General features: G+C 53.8%; 1 protein-coding gene and 1 long non-coding RNA gene across 51 annotated transcripts in view; one reads left to right on the top strand and one right to left on the bottom strand.

Moving 5' to 3' along the window:
• Positions 1-18,886, bottom strand: part of LOC308055213 — a 528,334-nt gene that overhangs the window by 344,388 nt on the left and 165,060 nt on the right. The window lies entirely within an intron of this gene.
• On the top strand, positions 15,657-18,611 carry LOC308054818 (metalloproteinase inhibitor 2-like). The gene is made up of 4 exons (XM_080368188.1): positions 15,657-15,805; positions 15,890-15,998; positions 16,348-16,472; positions 16,887-18,611. Exons 2-4 carry the CDS (start codon positions 15,890-15,892, stop codon positions 17,085-17,087), a joined length of 435 nt encoding a protein of 144 aa, XP_080224314.1. The 5' UTR covers positions 15,657-15,805; the 3' UTR covers positions 17,088-18,611.

Genomic DNA, 18,886 nt, shown 5'->3' with positions numbered 1-18,886 from the left:
GTACCATCATCAGAATCCAGGCTTACGGATCCACCGCAACAGCCACAGCCCTTGCGCTGCTGCTGCACGTCTTGCTCGCTTGGTCAATAAAGCCAAAAGTGTAAAACTTCAAAGAGCAAAATGAAAAATAAAGAACAAATCTCGGTAATTCACTTTCTACTAAAAAGGTGTGGGTATGTTTATGTGCATCCAATAAAAATACTTACAGTGTGGAAGCGTTTGATTTTTGTTTTGCATTAATCGAACTTGCATAGCTGTGAACTGGTACGGTTAAATTATCCATCTCCAAAATACACAGTTATAATTTGACTAGGGTATTTTTTTTTGGTTACATAATTAGGAGTGACATCTGGCCAGCTGTGCTGCCCAAGAGAGATGCTACTGATCTGCCAGGGAAACGTCCCATTGCAAGAAGGAGACAAACAAAGTACTTCAGAGCACTCCTTCAAAATATCGGGGAAAATCCCATAACATTCAGTTGCATCTTTTTAAACATTGATGCCAAAATGGCACAGAGTAACGGCTCAGAGACAAATTTTGTCTTTAAGCAGCAAAGGTATTTATTTTGTGCAACATTGGGGAGCTAGCCGGTTCGCACCGGACAAACTAACCCCAAAGTTTTCAGTGAAAAGTCAGGTAATTTATACAGTTTTCATGAGAGGTTACAACATCTTTACATACATACTCATCTGATTTCGACATCTAATTATTCTATTCATAATAGGTGGGATCTAGGTGGAGTAAACCTTTCAATTTTCGTTGTTCAACAATCTCTTGACTCAGGGTCTCCTTGTGTCCTTCAGGTGCCCACCTTATCTTTTCTAATTATTCAGAGTACATTCCTTTAACATGGTCAGTGGAACCTTTTCCAATTATTCAGACTACATTCCTTAACTTTAACACCGCGTGGAATGGAACAGGCCATGCCCGTCATTTGTCATTTATCTTATCTCAACACAAAGTTTTTCATCTTATCTCAACACAAACAGAGCATCACCCAGAGCATTGTACCAAACCCATCCTGACTAATCTTTTTAAGAGCTTGCTCTGTTTCAACATTGAGAACAAATCCCTAACTGCTTAGAGACATCTAATAAATTATGTGCTTCAGCTATTGGGCAGTTGCAGTTTAAACAATGCAAGTCACTTTGTAAACTTTATGATTTGAAATGTCTTTTAAAGTTTCATTTATGATAGAAAATCAGTGAGGGAAGAGATCCTCCATTGTGTTCTACTTCTGGGTGGGGAAAAAATACTAATCAAATCCCCAGTGCTGCAATGCATAAGGCTACCAGAAAGGACAGGCAGATTCGCCAGCGCTTCTGGCTGTACTGAAGCGTGCAGAGGAGCACGTTTGTGGTACCTCGACTGCTACAAGTGAGAGCCCAAAGAGCAGCGATTTCATCAGCTTTTGGAAGACGGGCTGTGCTTGGGTCTTTGTAAAAAGATATTTTTTTAATATTTTTTTTTAAAGAGAGTGAAAAGCCTTGCTACTGCTGACTTTTACTGCCACATGTCATCTCTGAAGATCCACTCTGATGGGAGGTTCATAAAATGCAACTTCTTTCAATGAGCAAAATTTCTGCCTTGGAAAACCTCTTTCCATCCAGAATAAAAAATTACACGCTGTAGGTTAGGGAAAAAGGAAATAACTGAGGCGGTAACTCACGAAAACCACATCAGGACTCACTGTCACTAGTTAAGAGGCTGCTAATGCTTCTTGGGAAAGCCTGGACCACATGTGGAAGTGATACCAGTTTGTCCCGTTTTGTCCACGTCTCTTCTTTGACCCCGATTGCTTTCAGTACGAGTGCCAGTATCTCAGTAAGGTTTTTGAGTATTGCTGTAAGATATTGCCAGAGCTTATTGACTGAAAAAGCATAAAGCTTTTATCATGAAAACAAAGTCTGTTTCTTCTGAACATCTGAACTCTTACAAACAGTTTCCTTTTTTAGTACAGAACTGTTTTCAGTATCATTTAGCAGTAAGCACACAGAAACAGAAGATGATGCTTTCAGGAAGAGAAATTCAATGGAGGGAAGTAAGGTTTTCTCCTGGTTTTGTTTGGGATACAGTTAATTTTCTTCTTAGTAGCTGGTACAGTGCCGTGTTCTGGATTTAGTAGGAGAATAATGCTGATAACATGCTGGTGTTGTAGTTGTTGCTAAGTAGTGCTTACTCTAAACCATGGACTTTTCAAGTTTCCCACGCTTTGCCAGCAAGGAGGTGCACAAGAAGCTGGGAGGGAGCAGAGCAAAGGGATATCCCACACCACAGAACCACCGAACCACCCCATCATGCTCAGTATAGAAACCGGGGGGTTCACTGCTGGGGGACTGGCTGGGCATAGGTCAGCGGGTGGTGAGCAACTGTACTGTGCATCACTTGGGTTCTTTCCCCTTTGGGTTTTACTCCCTTCTCTTTTTCATTACAATCGTTATTATTATTGTATTTTATTTCAATTATTGTTCTTATCTCAACCCACAAGGTTTAACATTTTCCCGACGCTCCCCCCATGCCCACCTGGACACACACCTGGCTCATGCCCAGCTGTCACCCAGCCCCCCCAGGCCCTTCCCAGCCCCCTGCCCCAGCCCGCAGCGCTGCGGGGGGCTGGTGTGCCCCACGGGCAGGACCCAGCGCCGAGCCTTGTTGAACCTCGTACCGCTGGCCTTGGCCCATCGGCCCGGCCTGCCCAGATGCCTCTGTAGTGCTCAGTGCGTGCTCACAGCCCAGATGCCCAAGCCTATCCTGGGCTGCATCAAAAGAAATGTGGCCAGCAGGTCGAGGGAGGTGACTCTGCCCCTCCGCTCTGCTGAGGCCACACGAGGAGTACTGCTGGCAGCTCTGGAGTCCTCAGCACAGGGAAGACCTGGATGGAGCTCTTGGAGCAGGTCCAGAAGAGGGCCACAGAAATGATCAGAGGGACGGAACACCTCTCCTACGGAGAACGACTGAGGGAGTTGGGATTGTTCAGCCTGGGGAAGAGAAGGCTCCGGAGAGACATTATCACTGCCTGTAATACTTAAAGCAGTCCTATAAGAAAGACAGAGAGACCTTTTACCAGGGCCTGTAGTGACAGGACGAGGGGCAATGGTTCTAAACTAAAAGACGGTAGGTTTTGCTTGGCCGTGAGGAAGAAATTCCTTACAACGAGGGTGATGAGATACTGGAACAGGCTGCCCAGAGAAGCTGTAGATGCCGCATCACTGGAAGGGTTCAAGACCAGGCTGGGCAGGGCTTTGAGCAACCTCACCTAGGTGACAATGTCCTTGCCCATGGCAGGGTGTTTGGACTAGATTATATTTAAAGGTCCCTTCCAACCCAAACCATTCTATGATCCTGTGATCTCATGGTGTGAGTATTGGCAAGACAAAATGTGACAATGCAGTAGGTATTGCTGATGTAAATAATTGCAAGCAGCAAGTATGAAAGTGATTAAAATTGTACTTGGCAAGAAGGGACTTTGCGTGCATGTGTGTGCTAGGTATCTGTATTGCTTTGAAGTTGTACTTGCTGGACGCACCAAAATCTGGTAACGGATTTCAACAGTAGAACAGTAGTAGCTGGTGTGGCATGATCTAACAAGATGCCCAGTTTACTCAGTATCATACTATCATGCAAAAGCTGACACAAAAATAAATTCCTCTAAAAAGGAGGGGGAAAAAAATTACCTTTTTTTTTAACACTGTGGAACAGGCCACAGGCGCTCTGACTGTGATTGAAGCTGTATCTCAGCTGCAGTCTGTGAATCCTGAGTGCTTCCCAGGAAAGCTAAAGCACAGCTCCCATCCGGGCGGTAAGGCAAGGCTGTGCAATCCCACCTCTGCTCACGCAGGGTATGCCGGTGCCACCGCACACCCGGGTAGGAGAGCCGCACTCCCTGCAGCGCTCCCGCACCCCAGGGATTTGCTGCATGTACCATCTCCTGCCTACTTTGCCCCGGTTCTCGAGCAGGAATGCATGCAGGCTCTTTGCCCCAAGCTCAATAGAAAAGCATTCCACAGCGCTACTTTTTTTTTTTTTTTTAATACATTAGGCGATTTCTTTTTTTGTTTCTTCCTAGCAGTGCCCATGAGTGTCTTGCAGCCTGCCCCAGCCCAGCCACTCCTTGGGCTCCCCACCCCCTCGAGTGGGGGTCACCTCAAGCCTGGATGAATTTTTTTTGCCTCTAGGCAGGACGGTTAAAGGCAGTTTAGCTCCTCTTTTCCATGAATCTTCAAAGTGCTCTGTAACTTTGGGGAAGCTTTAGCAATGTCAGATAATATCTGTATGTGGAAGGAAAGAAATTCTGACCTCATTGCTCCCATATAGTCCACCGTGCTCCATCATTTGGTGTTTCAGACAGGAGGCGGCTGGAGCCCTAGCAGGTGCCCGGTACCTCATCTAATACGGGAAACCTCTTGGCCCGCAAAGGTCAAGGATGAACCATGTATTTTCTCTTTGCTTACAAGACTTGAAATAAATCAACACGGTCAGGAACCCACAGCCAGAGATTTCAATCCAAACCAGGAGTAAGTAAATGAAGGTAAGATCTATCTAGGATTTAGACACTAAAACTGAAACACATGAACAAGTAACCTCTATCAAACTTTCCAAACCCCTCAGGTTTTTCTCATCTCTAGCCTATCTCCACTTACAATAGTGATGCAAAGAGTTAAAAAAGCAGTGAATATTATGTATATGTTATCTGGTGTTCAATGCAAAGGTGATGGTTTCCAAGGCAGTACTGTCTCAGAATTTCAAAGTCGCTGGTGTTCATGTTACATAGAGTACCACTTGGTGGTCATTTGGAAGGCGCTTCTACTTCTGTGTAACTTTCTTCTAGGTTGGGTACAAATATTCCTGAGAGGCTAAAACAGAAATGTATTTTGTTTAGATACAAGTCTTAGGTACGCGTTAGAAAACTACAGCACTTAGTAGTATCCAATAATATAAAAAATGCTATTCAGAACATCTTCAACTACATATATATGTGTGTGCGTCTATATATAGGTATAAAGGTACAATACGTACATGTATGCATGTAAACACAGACACACAGAGGTATTCACAACTTGAACTGTATTTGTAACCAACCTGAAATACTGCAGCAAAAGTTCATTCTGGTGAACCATTAATATAGTATTTTCCAACTTTGGGCTCTAACCATAGTTACAATGTTAACACAACAAACTAAAGGTTTTGCTATCTGCTGTCCTAGCTTTTTGCTATCTTTTTTGCTACCCTCATGAACATGTCAGAACCCAGAGCTCCTATACGGGGACAGTAAGAGGACCCTGCCTAGTGTAAAGCTGTGCAGCTACTGTGCATGCTTGCAGCCGTGAGCCCTGGGTGCCCGTTGATGGTAATGCTTCCTTGGATGGAAACATTTAGCACACTGGCACAAAGGGCAGGGAACCTTCGGCGCCCAGGTGCTGAATCATTGCCGCAAGGTTCTGACTTTTGCTGGAGAGGCATTCCCTGATGAGCAGCAATAAAAAGAAGCGGACGATGTGGATGAGATCTTCACAGGGCTCATGGCATCTCCCTCCTGCAGCTTCCAGAGGAGCTCTTGGTTAGTCCTGCTCAGCTGCTACATCTCCTCCATTTCTTTCTCAATGTATTCTTGAAGATTCACATTCTCCTCTGACAATGGCCTGGAGAGAGAAGGACAACATGGTGGCATTAACGCAGCCAGCTCTACACAAGAGGCATGGCCAGGCAGGACCCCGAGCACCTCAGTCCCATCCCATCCACCTGCCCTCAGGGCTGCAACTGAGCTTGCCCCAGCTGGGGCACAGATGTCCCCGGTTCTCTTCACTGCTGGGCTAAAGAGGGATCTCCACAAGTCACAGCTGCCCCCCATGCCTGACTGCGCCTCTGGCTGTGCCTGTGTCTTTGCTCTACACCCCTCCGAGGCAGCCCAGCTGCCAAAGCTTAGATGGGCTTTTGACCCAGCAAGGGCCTGGGTCAGTGGGCACTTGTGCCCCCTGCACGTGCCGCTCCTTGGCCAGGGCTTCTGTTTCTGCACCAAGAAGACAAGGGGCTTCAGAGATCCAACCAACGTGGTCTGCCACAGCAATGGCACCTCTGCAGGTGACCACTAAGCAGCACAAAGTGCAGGTGGGCTCCTTAAATCCTGCTTTCTCCCCAGCTTCAATGCCTGGCTCCAGCCACCTCTGCCCTGTGGCATTTCACAGCCCAGAGGTGCTTGCAATGCTGCCTCATTTTTTTCTCCAAAGCAGCACAGCAGCTAGAGCAGTCCCCAGAGGGGGACAGTCCTGAGTTTGAGGCCCTCTTCTGTCTGACTGAGGATGAAAAGCCAAAGTCCCAACTCTGTGGACAGCTGTGACTCTCACCCTTCTTTCTCAACCCTGCCACCAAAGCTGTGCCGTGAGCCGAAGAGCATTTGTGGAGTGGCAGAGCAAGAGCAAAGAGGTGAGAGAGAGCAGCTGCATCCCTGACTTTTCCAACTAGCTGCTCCTGCACAGAAAGGGAAAGGAGTATGCGCTCTCTGTGCATTTTTAGCTGATGTCCTGATGTGGGATGCAGCTCAGCTTCGAGGCCTTCCCTCTCCTCTGTCATTGAGGCTATGGGTCCTTCTGCAGCTCCTCCTTCCTTGGTCCTAACAAACCCTCTATTCCTGACTGCAGCACCAGAGAAACGTCACCAGTGAGGACCAGGGAGATGTTTTCCCCAGAATGCCCTAAAACCTGATGGTGTTTTGGGAAGAAGGGCATGGAAATCTCCTATGGGCACCACAACCTCCGTGAGTCTGTCTTATCTAACCAAGTGACTGCTTTAAGAAGAAATGGGGTGGTGCAGGCGGACTGTGGGGACGGATCGAGATGTGTTTTGGGCATGTGCTGGCACCACCACCTGCCTGGAGGATGCACGCAGGAACATCTGGCTTCTGCAGCCCCATTACACTTGGGCAGGAGCCAGGTCCTGATGTGATCAGCCTGGGGCAGCTCTGGGCATATACCTAACCTGTTTTAGAGGAAATGTAGGATTTTACAGAAATAAAGAGGGAGGCGCCTATCCTCCCCCACTAAGTATTTCCAGGGTTCAGCAGCAGCTGGGTATGGATTTTGGATGCACACATGAAATTCTGGACAACTCCTTTTCTGGCTATAGGCTGACGCCCAAGGAAGATGTCACAGACTGCTGGTCCACTCTCTTTGTGTCATCAAAAGTCTCTGAAATGATGGGGCTGGCATTTCTGATTTTGTTTAAAAATCATTTTATAAGAACGTCTGCTTTTTTAGCCTCAGTTCCTATGGAAATGGAGCTCAGGTGATCAAGAGTATGCCTGTTCTACACTCCCTGAAAGTTTTCAGCCATGAAGCAGTGGCTAGCAGAGTAGAAGGACTGAAAGACACAAGCTGGCAGAAGTTTTCAGAAAGCTGCTTACCTGGTAGAGGATGAACATCCTATTCACAGTCCCATTGGGGAACCAGCTGTGGCACGAACTCATGGTCTAAGAGGCATGAGAAATTCCACATGGGAGCTCACCCTAAAGAAATAACTCCTTAGAAAAAGCCTTGTCGCACAGGCAGTTACTTTTTCTTCTGCAGTGTCTAACAAGACAGGCCATAAAAGTTATACACAAAGCCCTACTAGATCCTTTTCCAGCCAGCATTCACTGACGGGAGAACAAAAGACAAAAAAGCACACATGCCTTCCCTGCCTTTGTGTAGCTGTTAGTGTGTGACTGGCTGGTAAAGCTCATCTGGGTATTAGGAACAGGCTTGTCGCAGGGGCACGCAGGGCTGCAAGGGCACACCGACGTGATAAGAAGCAGGGGAAGGTGCTTGAGTCATGCCCTCAACTCACGTTAAAGCCTAAACGGCTCAGGTCAGCAGGTGCCTGGGCTATGCTGACAGAGACCAGACACCCTCCTGGTCCTCTTCATTTCTAGGGTGCTGGAAACTACCATTCCTCAAACATCCTTAGGCCAAAGGACCAAAAACACGATGACAGATTTGGAGGGAGAATCTCAGATGCTGGGAAATCAGATGATTTATTCCAGTGCTTGGGGAAGTCCAAGCAGAGGCTCTGTGGAGCTCCTGTGTCCAAAGCTGGTGCATGACCCACCTGCGAGGCTCATCTCCCTTCCTCTGCACCTGCCCTTGGCTGTGATTGCAGATACCTCTGTGGTGCATCCCTCAGCCCGCCGCTGCCTCTGGGACCCCCCTCCTGACCGTGCTGCAAAGGCTCCCTTTGCTCTGGCTCCCAGCCCTGCTGCTGCCCTCCCTCCTCCTGCTGCTGCTGGTCTGCCACAGCCGCCTGGGCACCCAAATTGCAAATGCCAATCAGCAGGAAAAGCCCTAACCTGCACCGTTCCCCAGCAAGGACAGCTCCCTAAGCTTGTTCGTGCCTCTTCCCAGGCAGTGCCAGTACAACAGAAATAAGCAGTTGCGGTGGCTACTGCTGCCAGGAAACTGCATGTTGTAACGACTCTGACTTTAAAACCCTTCCTGACACTGTCCCTAGAGCTGTCCCCAAACTGTAACAGTTGAAAATAACTGTCCTCCAAGGTGACTTTCTAGGCTGACACCAAATTCAGAATTTCTCCCAAAAGATGTTCTCTGAAACCAGTGCTTGCATAGTTACAAGCAAGAAGCAAAGTGCCGCAGCTGGATGCTGGCAGGACGCAGCCAGGAACAGGTAGCTGCGACGCAGAGATGCCAGGCACTGAACCAGGCACCCTGGCTGCTGTCACAGGTGTGGAGAGAGAGACTGCCCCTTCCAGGGCGCAATTCATCCAGCCCAAAAGCAGGTGTCTCAAACTGGTCTGGTGAACCAGGCCTTACAAATTCCTGGTTTTCCCTCCCCAAGCACAGAAAGGCTGTAGACACCCACCTCAGACAGTGACAAGTGTGTTACAGGCATTTACACTCAGGTGACAGGAAACATAATCCTCACCCCAATCTACATTTTAGTACAAACAATGCTGCCTTTTGAAAATATCTACACGCAGGAGACAATAAGCCATTAATCCCGGAGACACCAGAAAGACAAAAACTAAAATTAAATCAGAGATGAGATGCTGAAGCTTTAAAAAGACAGCTAAACATTAAATTGCATTTTAGGCCAATGGCATAATCTCTGGCAACATCAGCTAGGCAGCGGGTGTGCTGGGACAAGTTCAGCTCTAGCATCTCCCCTGGTACCCCTGCTGCCTGGCTCCAGCTGTGGTCCTTTGCCTGACAGCAGATTATAAACTCTCCGGGGCAGGGACCATCCTACCCTTCTCTATTTCTATACTGCCTAACACAAGGAACCTTGTCACCTTTCTCAAGTTGTGACAAGGGCGCTAACAGACAGTGCAGATGAAAAAAAAACCACCAATGAATAACCCCGCCTGGGTGACAGGGGCATCGTTAGGATGTCTCTCCTGAACTTGCCCCATTTCCCATCCTTGTTACCCACTGACTAACGGGTCTCAGGGCACTGACACTGAGATCAGAAGCCACTGGCAACTTGGCCCTCAGCAGCATGTCAAAATCATGGACATACGCAGACAGACATGAGGCCTTCCTTATGATAAAGTAGGCAAATCCCGATATTAAAAGGATTTTTTAACAAAACAAGCAGATCAGGACACCAATACACTTTCAGGAGGAAACAAGCTTTTCCCCTTCTGCAATAAGTGTCAGCCTCGGGCGAGTAAGATCTGCAGTCTCCTTTCAAGCTCACATAGGTTGCAAATATCAGCACAAACCTTATGATGACAGTATTTAGCTCAATCCTGGCTCTGAGTTCTTCATTCCGCTGTTGCAGCATGGTGATTTCTTCTACCAGTTTTCTAAATTTTTTGGCCTGCAACAAAGGAAGGTTGGTTAAGTCTGAAGGAAGCCCAACACTTGATCCAAGACAATTTGTTCTTTATCTCATTTGTCCCTAGACCAACTTCTAAAATTTGAGAATATATGGAGACGGTCATCTTGACTGCAGCTGACGCTTAGAGGTCTGACTCACACCACATCATGCTGGTGAAGTGGGGTCATCAGCAGAGCCTTGAGTAGGGGCAGAGCTGAACTATCCCTTACTTCTAATGGAGGAGCAGGAGGGTCTTGGTCTTGTCCAGCGCAAATAAAACATCTTCCTCGGTGGTGCCCCCACAACTTTTATCCCCCAGGAGCCAGCAGGACCAGCCGTTGTTCTTGGACAGGGAGCTAGTGGCACTTGGGGACCATGGGGATGCCCAGTATGGAAAGGGCACTGTGGTGTGAGTAGTCAGTCTAGCAACGAAGGAGGAGTGCAAGGCGGTATGATGTGCATCATCCAGCTCAACTAACCTCACCAGACACAAATCCTCTAGGACTGTGATTCCCCAGTTACAGGGAGCAAAGCGTTACCCAACAGGGCGGATTACACCCAGCAGCAGCCTTAGCCTGGTGCTGCACTCACATGAGGTGGTCTGCGCTTTGGAGACACTCCTCCCCACTGCTGACAGTGTTGGCTTAAATGACAGGCTTAAACTAGACATTTAACTATAAGCTACATTTAAGTGAAGTGAATCCTATCCCAACTGTAGGTAGCTTTTACTCAGGGCAGGTCGAGGACAGAGTTTGAGGATGTCGATAGCAGCGTATTAAAACATCAGTAAGATGTTTATAGGCAGGTACCACAGCCTCAGATGCCCTGTTTTTCCCAGTTTTGAATTTGGCATACTTAATCACCTTAGTTCTTAGTTTTCCAGCAGTTTGAATTTTGCTGAATTCAACACTTGGAAGAAAACAAGATACCACAGGGTGCCCTTATCTCTGTGTGAGCTTGGTTATTGAATTTCCCGATCTTCTATAAAGAACCAAAATATTGTGCATTGGAGTTAGCAATAACTCACATCTTACAGCAGAGGCATCAGGTTTATGCAGTGGCTTCCAGTCCATGCATGTAACCATAAGGGATACTCCCGATTCTCAGACATTCTGGCCTAACCCCGTATGCTATGCTGGAGCAGGACAAGGACTCTGGCCCTGTTTTGAAATGCTCTGAGAGAGGAATCACTGTCATGGGCACCTGCTTCCCTAATAGTTTTAGCAAGTAGTAGCTATGACAGCACGAAGCGTGGGAGAAGACCTGTGCATCTCCTTCCCTCTCTGCTGCAACCCTCACCCTATACCACTCCTCTCCTGCCACCTGCATTTCCAGCCGCCCTTTCAGCAGACGAGGAGCCGGCTGCCAGCAGCCCCAGAGAAGGGAGCTTTGTTCCCTGGCCATTCAGCCCAGCAGCGGCCCCCACGCTCTGCGGGCACCAGCGCTTCCTGGGCAGCTGCAGGCGGGTGCTGGTGGGGCCATACAATGGGGTTTGGGGTGGGATGGTGGAGGAAGGGGCAGCCGTTTGGCATGTCTCTGACCGGGAGGGGAGTCCCAGAGCAGAGGCTCCTTGTGCTGCCCCTCAGCCCGTGGGGCACACGCAGGCAGGCACAGAGCTTTCCAGCAGCTCGCTCAAGCTGGGTTGGGCAAAGGCAGGACCTACCTTGGCTGCAGCTTCTCTTCTTGGCAGGTCTCATCAAGGCAGGTCACCACTTCCAAACCGCCTTTTCTTCTTCCCCAGAGAGGACCTGGGGCTGCAGCATCTCCCTGCCAGCTGCCCATGGTGGCTCCTGCTGCGATGGTAACTGTCTGCAGCAGGAGCCTCACTTAGCAGTATGAAACACAGAGGGTGCAGCCCCTGAGCTGGGGCAGCCGTGTGGCAGGGGCCGGAGATGACAGCATCCCACTGGCTGGCAAGCACAGAGGGACATCCCAGTGGGTTTGTGGCACTGGGTGACTCTCTTTGCCCCCAGCTTTGCTCCTGGAGCTGCACTGCAGCCCCAGTCTGTCCCAGCTGGCTGTGTGCTTGTCGCACAGCCAGAGGGAGTGGTACAGGGTCAGCTGGGCCCCAGCACAGGGCCCTTCCTTGTGGCACTGTTGCCCACTGCAGTGTGGGGACCACTCTACTGTGGGATGCCCAGGACTCCCCGGCCGCTCTGCCCCGGCCAGCCCTGGCTGGTCAGGGTGGGAGGTCACCAGCTCCCCATGGACCCCCACCTATCTGCAGCTGGGGGCAGACAACCCTCTCCCTGCTTACCCTTGTGCCTGTTCCTGGATCCTGCCTTGGGCAGGAGGATGAGGCAGCAGGGAGCAGTGCTGGAAGGTGGCTGTGGGCCATGCCAGGGCAGCTGCAGCGAGCTGGGGGGTTATCGAAAGCTCTTGGAACAGCCCCCAGCCCTGAGTCCCCCAGGGTGGCAGGCACAAGGGCAGCCCCGCTCAGCGGGCATGGACTAGGGAGCTCCGAAGGCCCCAGCTGTGAGTGCAGCCCTTGTCATGCATCAGCTTCTGTGCGGAGTTAAAAGGCGAACGCTGGCGTTTCTCCCAGTGCAGAGGCAGGAAGAGGCCAGCCGGCAGCCTCGGCGTGGGGGCGAGCTCTCCTGCCCTGCCAGGGTGGTGGGACCAACCCCTATGGCAGAGGGCTGCGAGAGAACTCGCTGCCTTGCCAGGGTCTGCCCTCAGAGGGCTCCAGGGTCCTCATTACAGGGTGGCCATGGCCTGCAGCCCAGGGGGCCAGCACAGGGGCTGTCACTGGTGGGGCTCCCACAGTGCATCTTCTTGCCACAGCTTGTCCTGCCGGGGGAAGGAGCGTTCCCAGCATTGTCCTGGTCAGACTCAGTTGTCCAGTGCTGGTGGTGTGCTGTGCCTGCCGTGTGCCTTGGGAGAGCCTCAGCTCAGCTTCACAGAGGGTGTGGGCTCCTGCTGCTGATGGCTCTCCAGGCTGGTGGCAGGAGTGGTGGCATTTGGGGAGGGCTGAGTGCCGGCCTCTGAGTACCTGGGGCCTTCCTCCATCCCTCAGCCCTGCCTCCTCATCCCAGGGCTCTCAGCTGGGCTCTCCTCTGGGGCTCTCCTCCACAATCCCTGCAGCTTGCCCTCCTCACTGCTCTGGTTCCTGGCTGGCACAGAGCAGCGCAGCCAAGCTTGGCGGGGGTCTTGGCGGGGAAAGCGCAGCGCAGCCATCCCCTCCACAAAGCCGCACTGTTCAGAACAAATCCGCCTAGAATTGGGCTGCATTTTTGTCAAGTGATTCATCAGCACGTGAATGGAAAAGGCTGGAGCCCCTGAACCAGTAACCGTTCCCTGCTCTTGGAGCCACTGCACCGGAGTCGTGTGCACGCTCTCCAGCTTGGTTGCACCCAAGTTACACCGCAGATGTGCGCAGAGCAGCGAAGGGCCTGGCATGTGGGGGCACGCAGCAGCTGGGTCGGGGGGCGAGGGGTGGCCTGTGCCAGCGGTGACCCAGGCATGCTGCTGGCAGAGGAGCAGGCGCTGGCAGCGGGCAGGGACTGAGTCTGCACGTGGCAAGCTGAGCTCCTGCAGCCTGGGTTGGGGACTGGGATGGGGGGCTGTGCCGAGGGACTTGCCCTGCTGCCTACTGCAGGCCAGGAGGCTGGGGCTTCCTGCATGGCCAAGATGCTGCGTGTGCTGCCAGTGTGCCAGGGCAGCCTGACCCTTCCCCAGGGAAGGGGAGCAGGGCTGGGAAAGCCCTCGGTGCAGCCCTGGTACTGGTATGCGTTGCATCCCTCTGGCCTGCACCGAGTGAGTGCCCACATTGACCAGGGGTGTCTGTTTTTGAAAGTCTTCTTCCCTGGCCCCTGGTCCTGCTGGTGGCCACCCTCCCTTTTCCAGAGTAAACTCAGCTGGCCCTTACCAGTGCCCATGTGGGGCTGTGCCCCCCTGACCTTCAGCTTAAATAGCCCATCCACATGCCCCCACGCCCCATTAGTATTTATAGAGCGTGGTCAGATTCCTTCTCCTTGCTGTGCCAAATGAAAGAAGGCAAGCTCATCTGTGCTGGGCTGGTGAGCCCTGCGTGTCCCCAGCTGCTCCCACCCCAGCACCTTTTGGGGGGGACACAAGCTAGATCTCCAGCTTGGCTGTTGCTTGCTCTTCTGCCACCCTGGCCAAAGCATGGACCCCATCCCGTACCCTGCAGCATGCACGGGGCTGGCAGGTGCCCCGAGAGATGGGGATCTGGCCTCCCCGTGGGATGGCAGTACCCCCAGCAGAGTGGAGAGCCCTGTGAGCCCCTGCCCTGCAGCCAGGCCCCCTCCTCAGCTCCAGCTGTGAGGGTGCTGAGCAGGAGCTGCAGCTTTGGGGATGCCACTGCCCCCTGTGCCATCAGCGTCCCCGGTGCTGCCTGGGGCCAGCCGGGAGCTTCCGTTCTCACACTGATGGAGAGAACCAGGCAGGGCTGGGAGCCACAGCTCTCAGCACCGCAGCCCTGGCCTTGCATGCCTGTGTCGCTGCGTTCATCACAGGCAGCTGTAACCTGCGCAGCGCAGCACTGAACCAGCTGCCGTGTCCCGAGCCAGTGAGTAAGGGTGAGCTGGCTGCCTGCTTCCTGCCTGCCCTGCCCACCCCGAGTGCCCTGCAGGGCACTGCCACGTGCAGAGCACTCACATGCTCGTTCATGTATCCCCAGGCTGTGCTGGCAGCTCACCACAGGGACCCTTCCACCGCAGAGCTGTCCCCAGGCTCCAGGGTGCTGTGACCTCAATGATCCTGGGGCACCCGACCTTGTCTCTTGGCACCAAGCACTGGAACTGCCCCAGGGCTGTGCAGAACCGGGAGGGCTTTTGCCTGTGGCTGGGCTGCTCCAGGGTGCTGGCTGGGGAACTTGCTGCCTCTCCTCACCGGGCTGTGTTTTTTCACTGCCCAGCCCTCGGTGTCCCCAGGTTATTTTTTCTGGCAGCAGGGGCAGGGATCGACACCCTGCAGCCCCCGGCCCCGAGAGGACGCGATGTTTGCACCTGCATGGTGTGAGGCTCCATGTGGTGGTAGCTGAGGTCTGGCGGGGAGCCAGCAGCCAGAGCATTGCCCCGTGGCAGCTGGGACCCTTCCCTGGTGGGACAGGGACCCCATGCTTCAGCTGTGGGGTGTGAAGGCAGCCTGGTCCAGGGACACCCACTCCCCTGGCATGGTGGTGCAGAGGGGCTGGCAGGGGTCTCGGGGCGTGCCAGGGACCCCAGCATGAGCTGCCTGTGCAGGCACTTGGTGAGCATCGCTGGTGCCCGTGCTGGCTGTGGCAGGCAGCCACGGGGATGCAGCTCCCACCTTCCTCTGCACCCGAAGGTGACCCTCCAAATAGCTCCCCCATGCCCTTTCCCCCTCCAGCCCTGCCAGGCCACACAGGCATTTGGCTGGGGCCCTCGTCAGAAACTGGTTTAATTAATGACAGTGGGACAAATACCGTGGTGCTCCCAGGACGCTGCTGGCAGGTTTTAGCTGACTCAGTGCCATCTGGGTGACAGGCACGAGCCCAGGCAGGGCCAGCCTGCACCCACAACGCTGACAGGAGCTGGGCAGAGACCAAGCCAGTGCTGGCCAAGTGCAACTGGTCCAGCACAACTGGCAGTGGTGGGGCTGGGTGACCCTGGGGTGACCTTTCCTTATTGGCCACCGTGAGGCTGCTGCTGCAGTGCTACCCGTTGCTGTCCTGCACATGTCAGAGCCCTGTCCCTTCGGGGACAGCGTGTGACAACCAGCTCTGCGGGCAGCTGGATGTCTGTGGGGAGGACACTGGGGCTGGCTGCGGGTAGCCAGCCCCATGGAGGGTGGGACTCCCTGTGGGATGGGGAGGCTAAGTGGGACTGTCCAGCCAGGGCAGCACTGTGTGGTGCAGGCAACACCTCCAGTCCTTGGCCACCCCTGCTGACCTTGACACCCCTCCATTGCAGTGATCCGAGCAAAGGCTGTCTCTGCGAAAGAGGTGGATTCGGGGAATGATATATACGGGAATCCAATCAAACGAATCCAGTATGAAATCAAGCAGATCAAGGTAATGGGGCACTTTCAGGGCAGGAGACTGGGAGGGACGGGGCAGCCTCTGTACTGGCCACTCACCCCTGCTCCTTCTCGCCAGATGTTTAAGGGCCCTGACAAGGACATAGAGTTCATCTACACGGCTCCGTCCACTGCTGTGTGTGGCCGGCTGCTGGACACCGGCGGGAAGAAGGAGTATCTCATTGCAGGTGGGTGGCTGTGACAGAGGGCTCTTGGGGGTTTTTGGTGGCACTGATGGCCCTGCTGCCTCATGTGCTTCCCAAGATGCCTGTGACATGTGTGCCCACGTGTGTGTGTTGTATCCTGTCCTGCTTCCACCACCAGCCTTCCATGGACCCCCCCAGCTGTGGCAGAGGTGGCTGTGGGACAAGCCTTTGTTCCCTGGGGTCCACCAGGGACAGTATATGGCAAGAGTGGCTGGTTTGCAGTGGCCTCCAGCCCCCCAGGCTGGGCTGAGACCCGGGCACCCCAAACCAAAGTCGGGTTCCGGGGCGCCTGGAGGGGACCCTCTGATCGGTCTCTCTGGCCTCTCCCCAGGCAAGTCAGAGGGCAATGGCAAGATGCACATCACGCTCTGTGACTTGGTCTCCACCTGGGACTCACTGAGCCCGACCCAGAAGAAGAGCCTAAACCAGCGGTACCAGATGGGCTGCGAGTGCAAGGTGAGCAGCCGGGCTGCCCCAGAGCATGGGCTGCGCCCCACTCCCCACACCAATGGGGTCTGCAGCCCTGAGGCAGGCACGGGCTCTGCGGTGAGATGCTTTTCCCTGTCCTTCAAGGATGATACTGTGCCGGGGGCACAGCATGCAGCTAGGGATATGGGAAGGATGGCTGAGCCTCTGGCGCTCTCTGGCTGGGAACCGACCAGCCCTGGGACCCACACTCCCTCAGTCCCCCTGCATCAGTGTTACGTCCCTGTGCCCTGCAGGGAAAGGGTAGCCTGGCATCCCTGGTCCAGAGCTGGGGGGGTGGATGAAGCAGGGCTGTGGAGAATCACCAGTCACAGCTGCCCCATGCTGCTTCCTCCCACCCCAAGGAGCGACCCTCGGGTCTCTGACGGTCTCTGTTATGTGCAGATCTCACGCTGCCTCTCCATCCCCTGCTTCGTCTCTTCCTCGGATGAGTGTCTCTGGACAGACTGGGCAATGGAGAAGAACAATGTGGATGGGCGGCAGGCAAAGCACTACGCTTGCATCAAGAGGAGCGATGGCTCATGCGCCTGGTACCGTGGCATGCCCCCCCCCAAGCAAGAGTTTCTTGACATCGAGGACCCCTAAGCCAAATGAGCGCATTCCAGTAGCCAGTAGAAAAAACCTGCAAGATGTTAGACTGGTCCACGCTGATATCAATTCCTGGAGACAGCATGAAAATCCACTTGGCTGCGGGGCTCCCCATGCTGTGGTGGCTGCCACACGTGTGCAGAGGGCAGAAATGGGGACCTGCTCTGTCACAGGCACCCAGCAGCCCGTGGCCATGCTGGGTGCTCCTGCTCTTGTGGCAGGGCTGAGCAGGGTGTGAGGGGACCCCCCTGCTGGGGCCATGTCCCTGCCTAGCCACACTCAGCCCCAGCACCCTGGCAGCTGTGAAAGAATTGAACCCTTGTGAGTGGCGGGAGCTGCCCCATCTGCGTAGCAGGTCTACCAGTGACCCTGCCACGGGGTAGCCGCCCCAGCAGCTCTTGTCAGGCAGCCCTCCCCACTGCAGCATCCCTGGCCACCCTCCAGCACTGGGGACCCTGCTGTCCCCCTCCTCACCCACCACCCGTCCCTCCTTTTGGGGGTGCAGGAAGGGTACAGCCTTCCAGGCAGGGGCTCTGGGGGTCTTTACCATGTGGCAGAGCCCCCAGCTGTGTGCGAGGGGCTGTGGGTCTTTTGCAGGGCTGGATGGCTCCTGTGCAGGTGCCTTGTCCCAAGAAGCTGGAGGGACATGTTAGCATGGCTGGGGTGGCCCCCCTGCATGCACCTGGGCACTGCAGCCCCTCTCTCCACACGCTCCTCTCCCCATGGGGACACAGAGGCAAGTGCTGGGGTTTACCATCTTCCCCAGCATCACAGAGGGGTCCGTTCCCACCACAACCTGCTGCACGGGCAGAGAGCTGCTGCTGGACCCTTCTGCTGGACAGCCTTAGACCCACAGCCCTTGCAGGCAGGCAGGCAGGAGGGCTTGGCAGGGCACCGAGGCAAGAGCTCCAACTACACGGGTGCAGGGTGTTTGTCATCACCTCATACAGCTGTTGGCTGAGCTGCACTGCGGCCTTCGGCACCACTGCAGCATTGTGGCCGGTTGAGCTCCCTTCTCTGCGGTGGCGAGGACAGAGCCCGGCACCCAGCTGGGTGCAGGCAGCACCACGGCTGCAGGAAAACCCGTTCCCTCCGGTGAACCCTCCCACACACCTCGGGCCCCGCTTTCTCTGAGCCATTCCCACGTTGTTGCAGCGGCGCTGGTGCGTGCTACGGAGCTGCCCAGCTGCGATGCGGGTGGCACTGTCTCGTGTGCCCGCTGGCCCTTACCGCAGTTGTGTGAGCGTGCTGGGAACAATCCCTGCAGCCCTGCTCTGGGGGCTTTTTCATGCTGTGCATCCCTGTAAGGTTTAAGATGTCGTACTGGACCAGTCTGGGCAATTTCAACATATTAAAGAGAAAAATTAAAAAGAAAGAAAAAACCCCCCACCCAACCTCTAATCAATCCCATATACGACTCCCGTTCGCTTACTGTATGGTTATATCAAATGTGCCATTTACTCCTGTCTCTGCTGGTAGTCTATCTTTGAGTTTAATATTTCCACTTGTTTTGCCACTGGCTCTGTGGTCCCTGTGCTTTAATTTCCGTCTCTCCTCGTCAGGCGCTGGAGTCGCACCGGTTTCGTGCGGGGTGTCTGTACCGGCAGCTGCCAGACGGGGCCGGCGGGGGGCGGGGGCAGGGGCCGCTCTCCGGCTCGGCCGGGCCCCTCACCAGCCGACGAGAGGAGGGGTCCCCGCTGGGTGCTGCTAACCCGGGGCTGGCGCGGGGAGCAGCGGCGGCAAGACCGCGTCTGGCCCCTGCTGGCAGCCCCGGCAGGGCGGGGCCAGAGCGGGCG

The sequence above is a fragment of the Falco punctatus genome (genome assembly GCF_963210335.1).
Source record: "Falco punctatus genome assembly, chromosome: 18".
Taxonomy (NCBI): domain Eukaryota; kingdom Metazoa; phylum Chordata; class Aves; order Falconiformes; family Falconidae; genus Falco; species Falco punctatus.
This window is presented reverse-complemented; position numbering and strand designations above follow the sequence as displayed.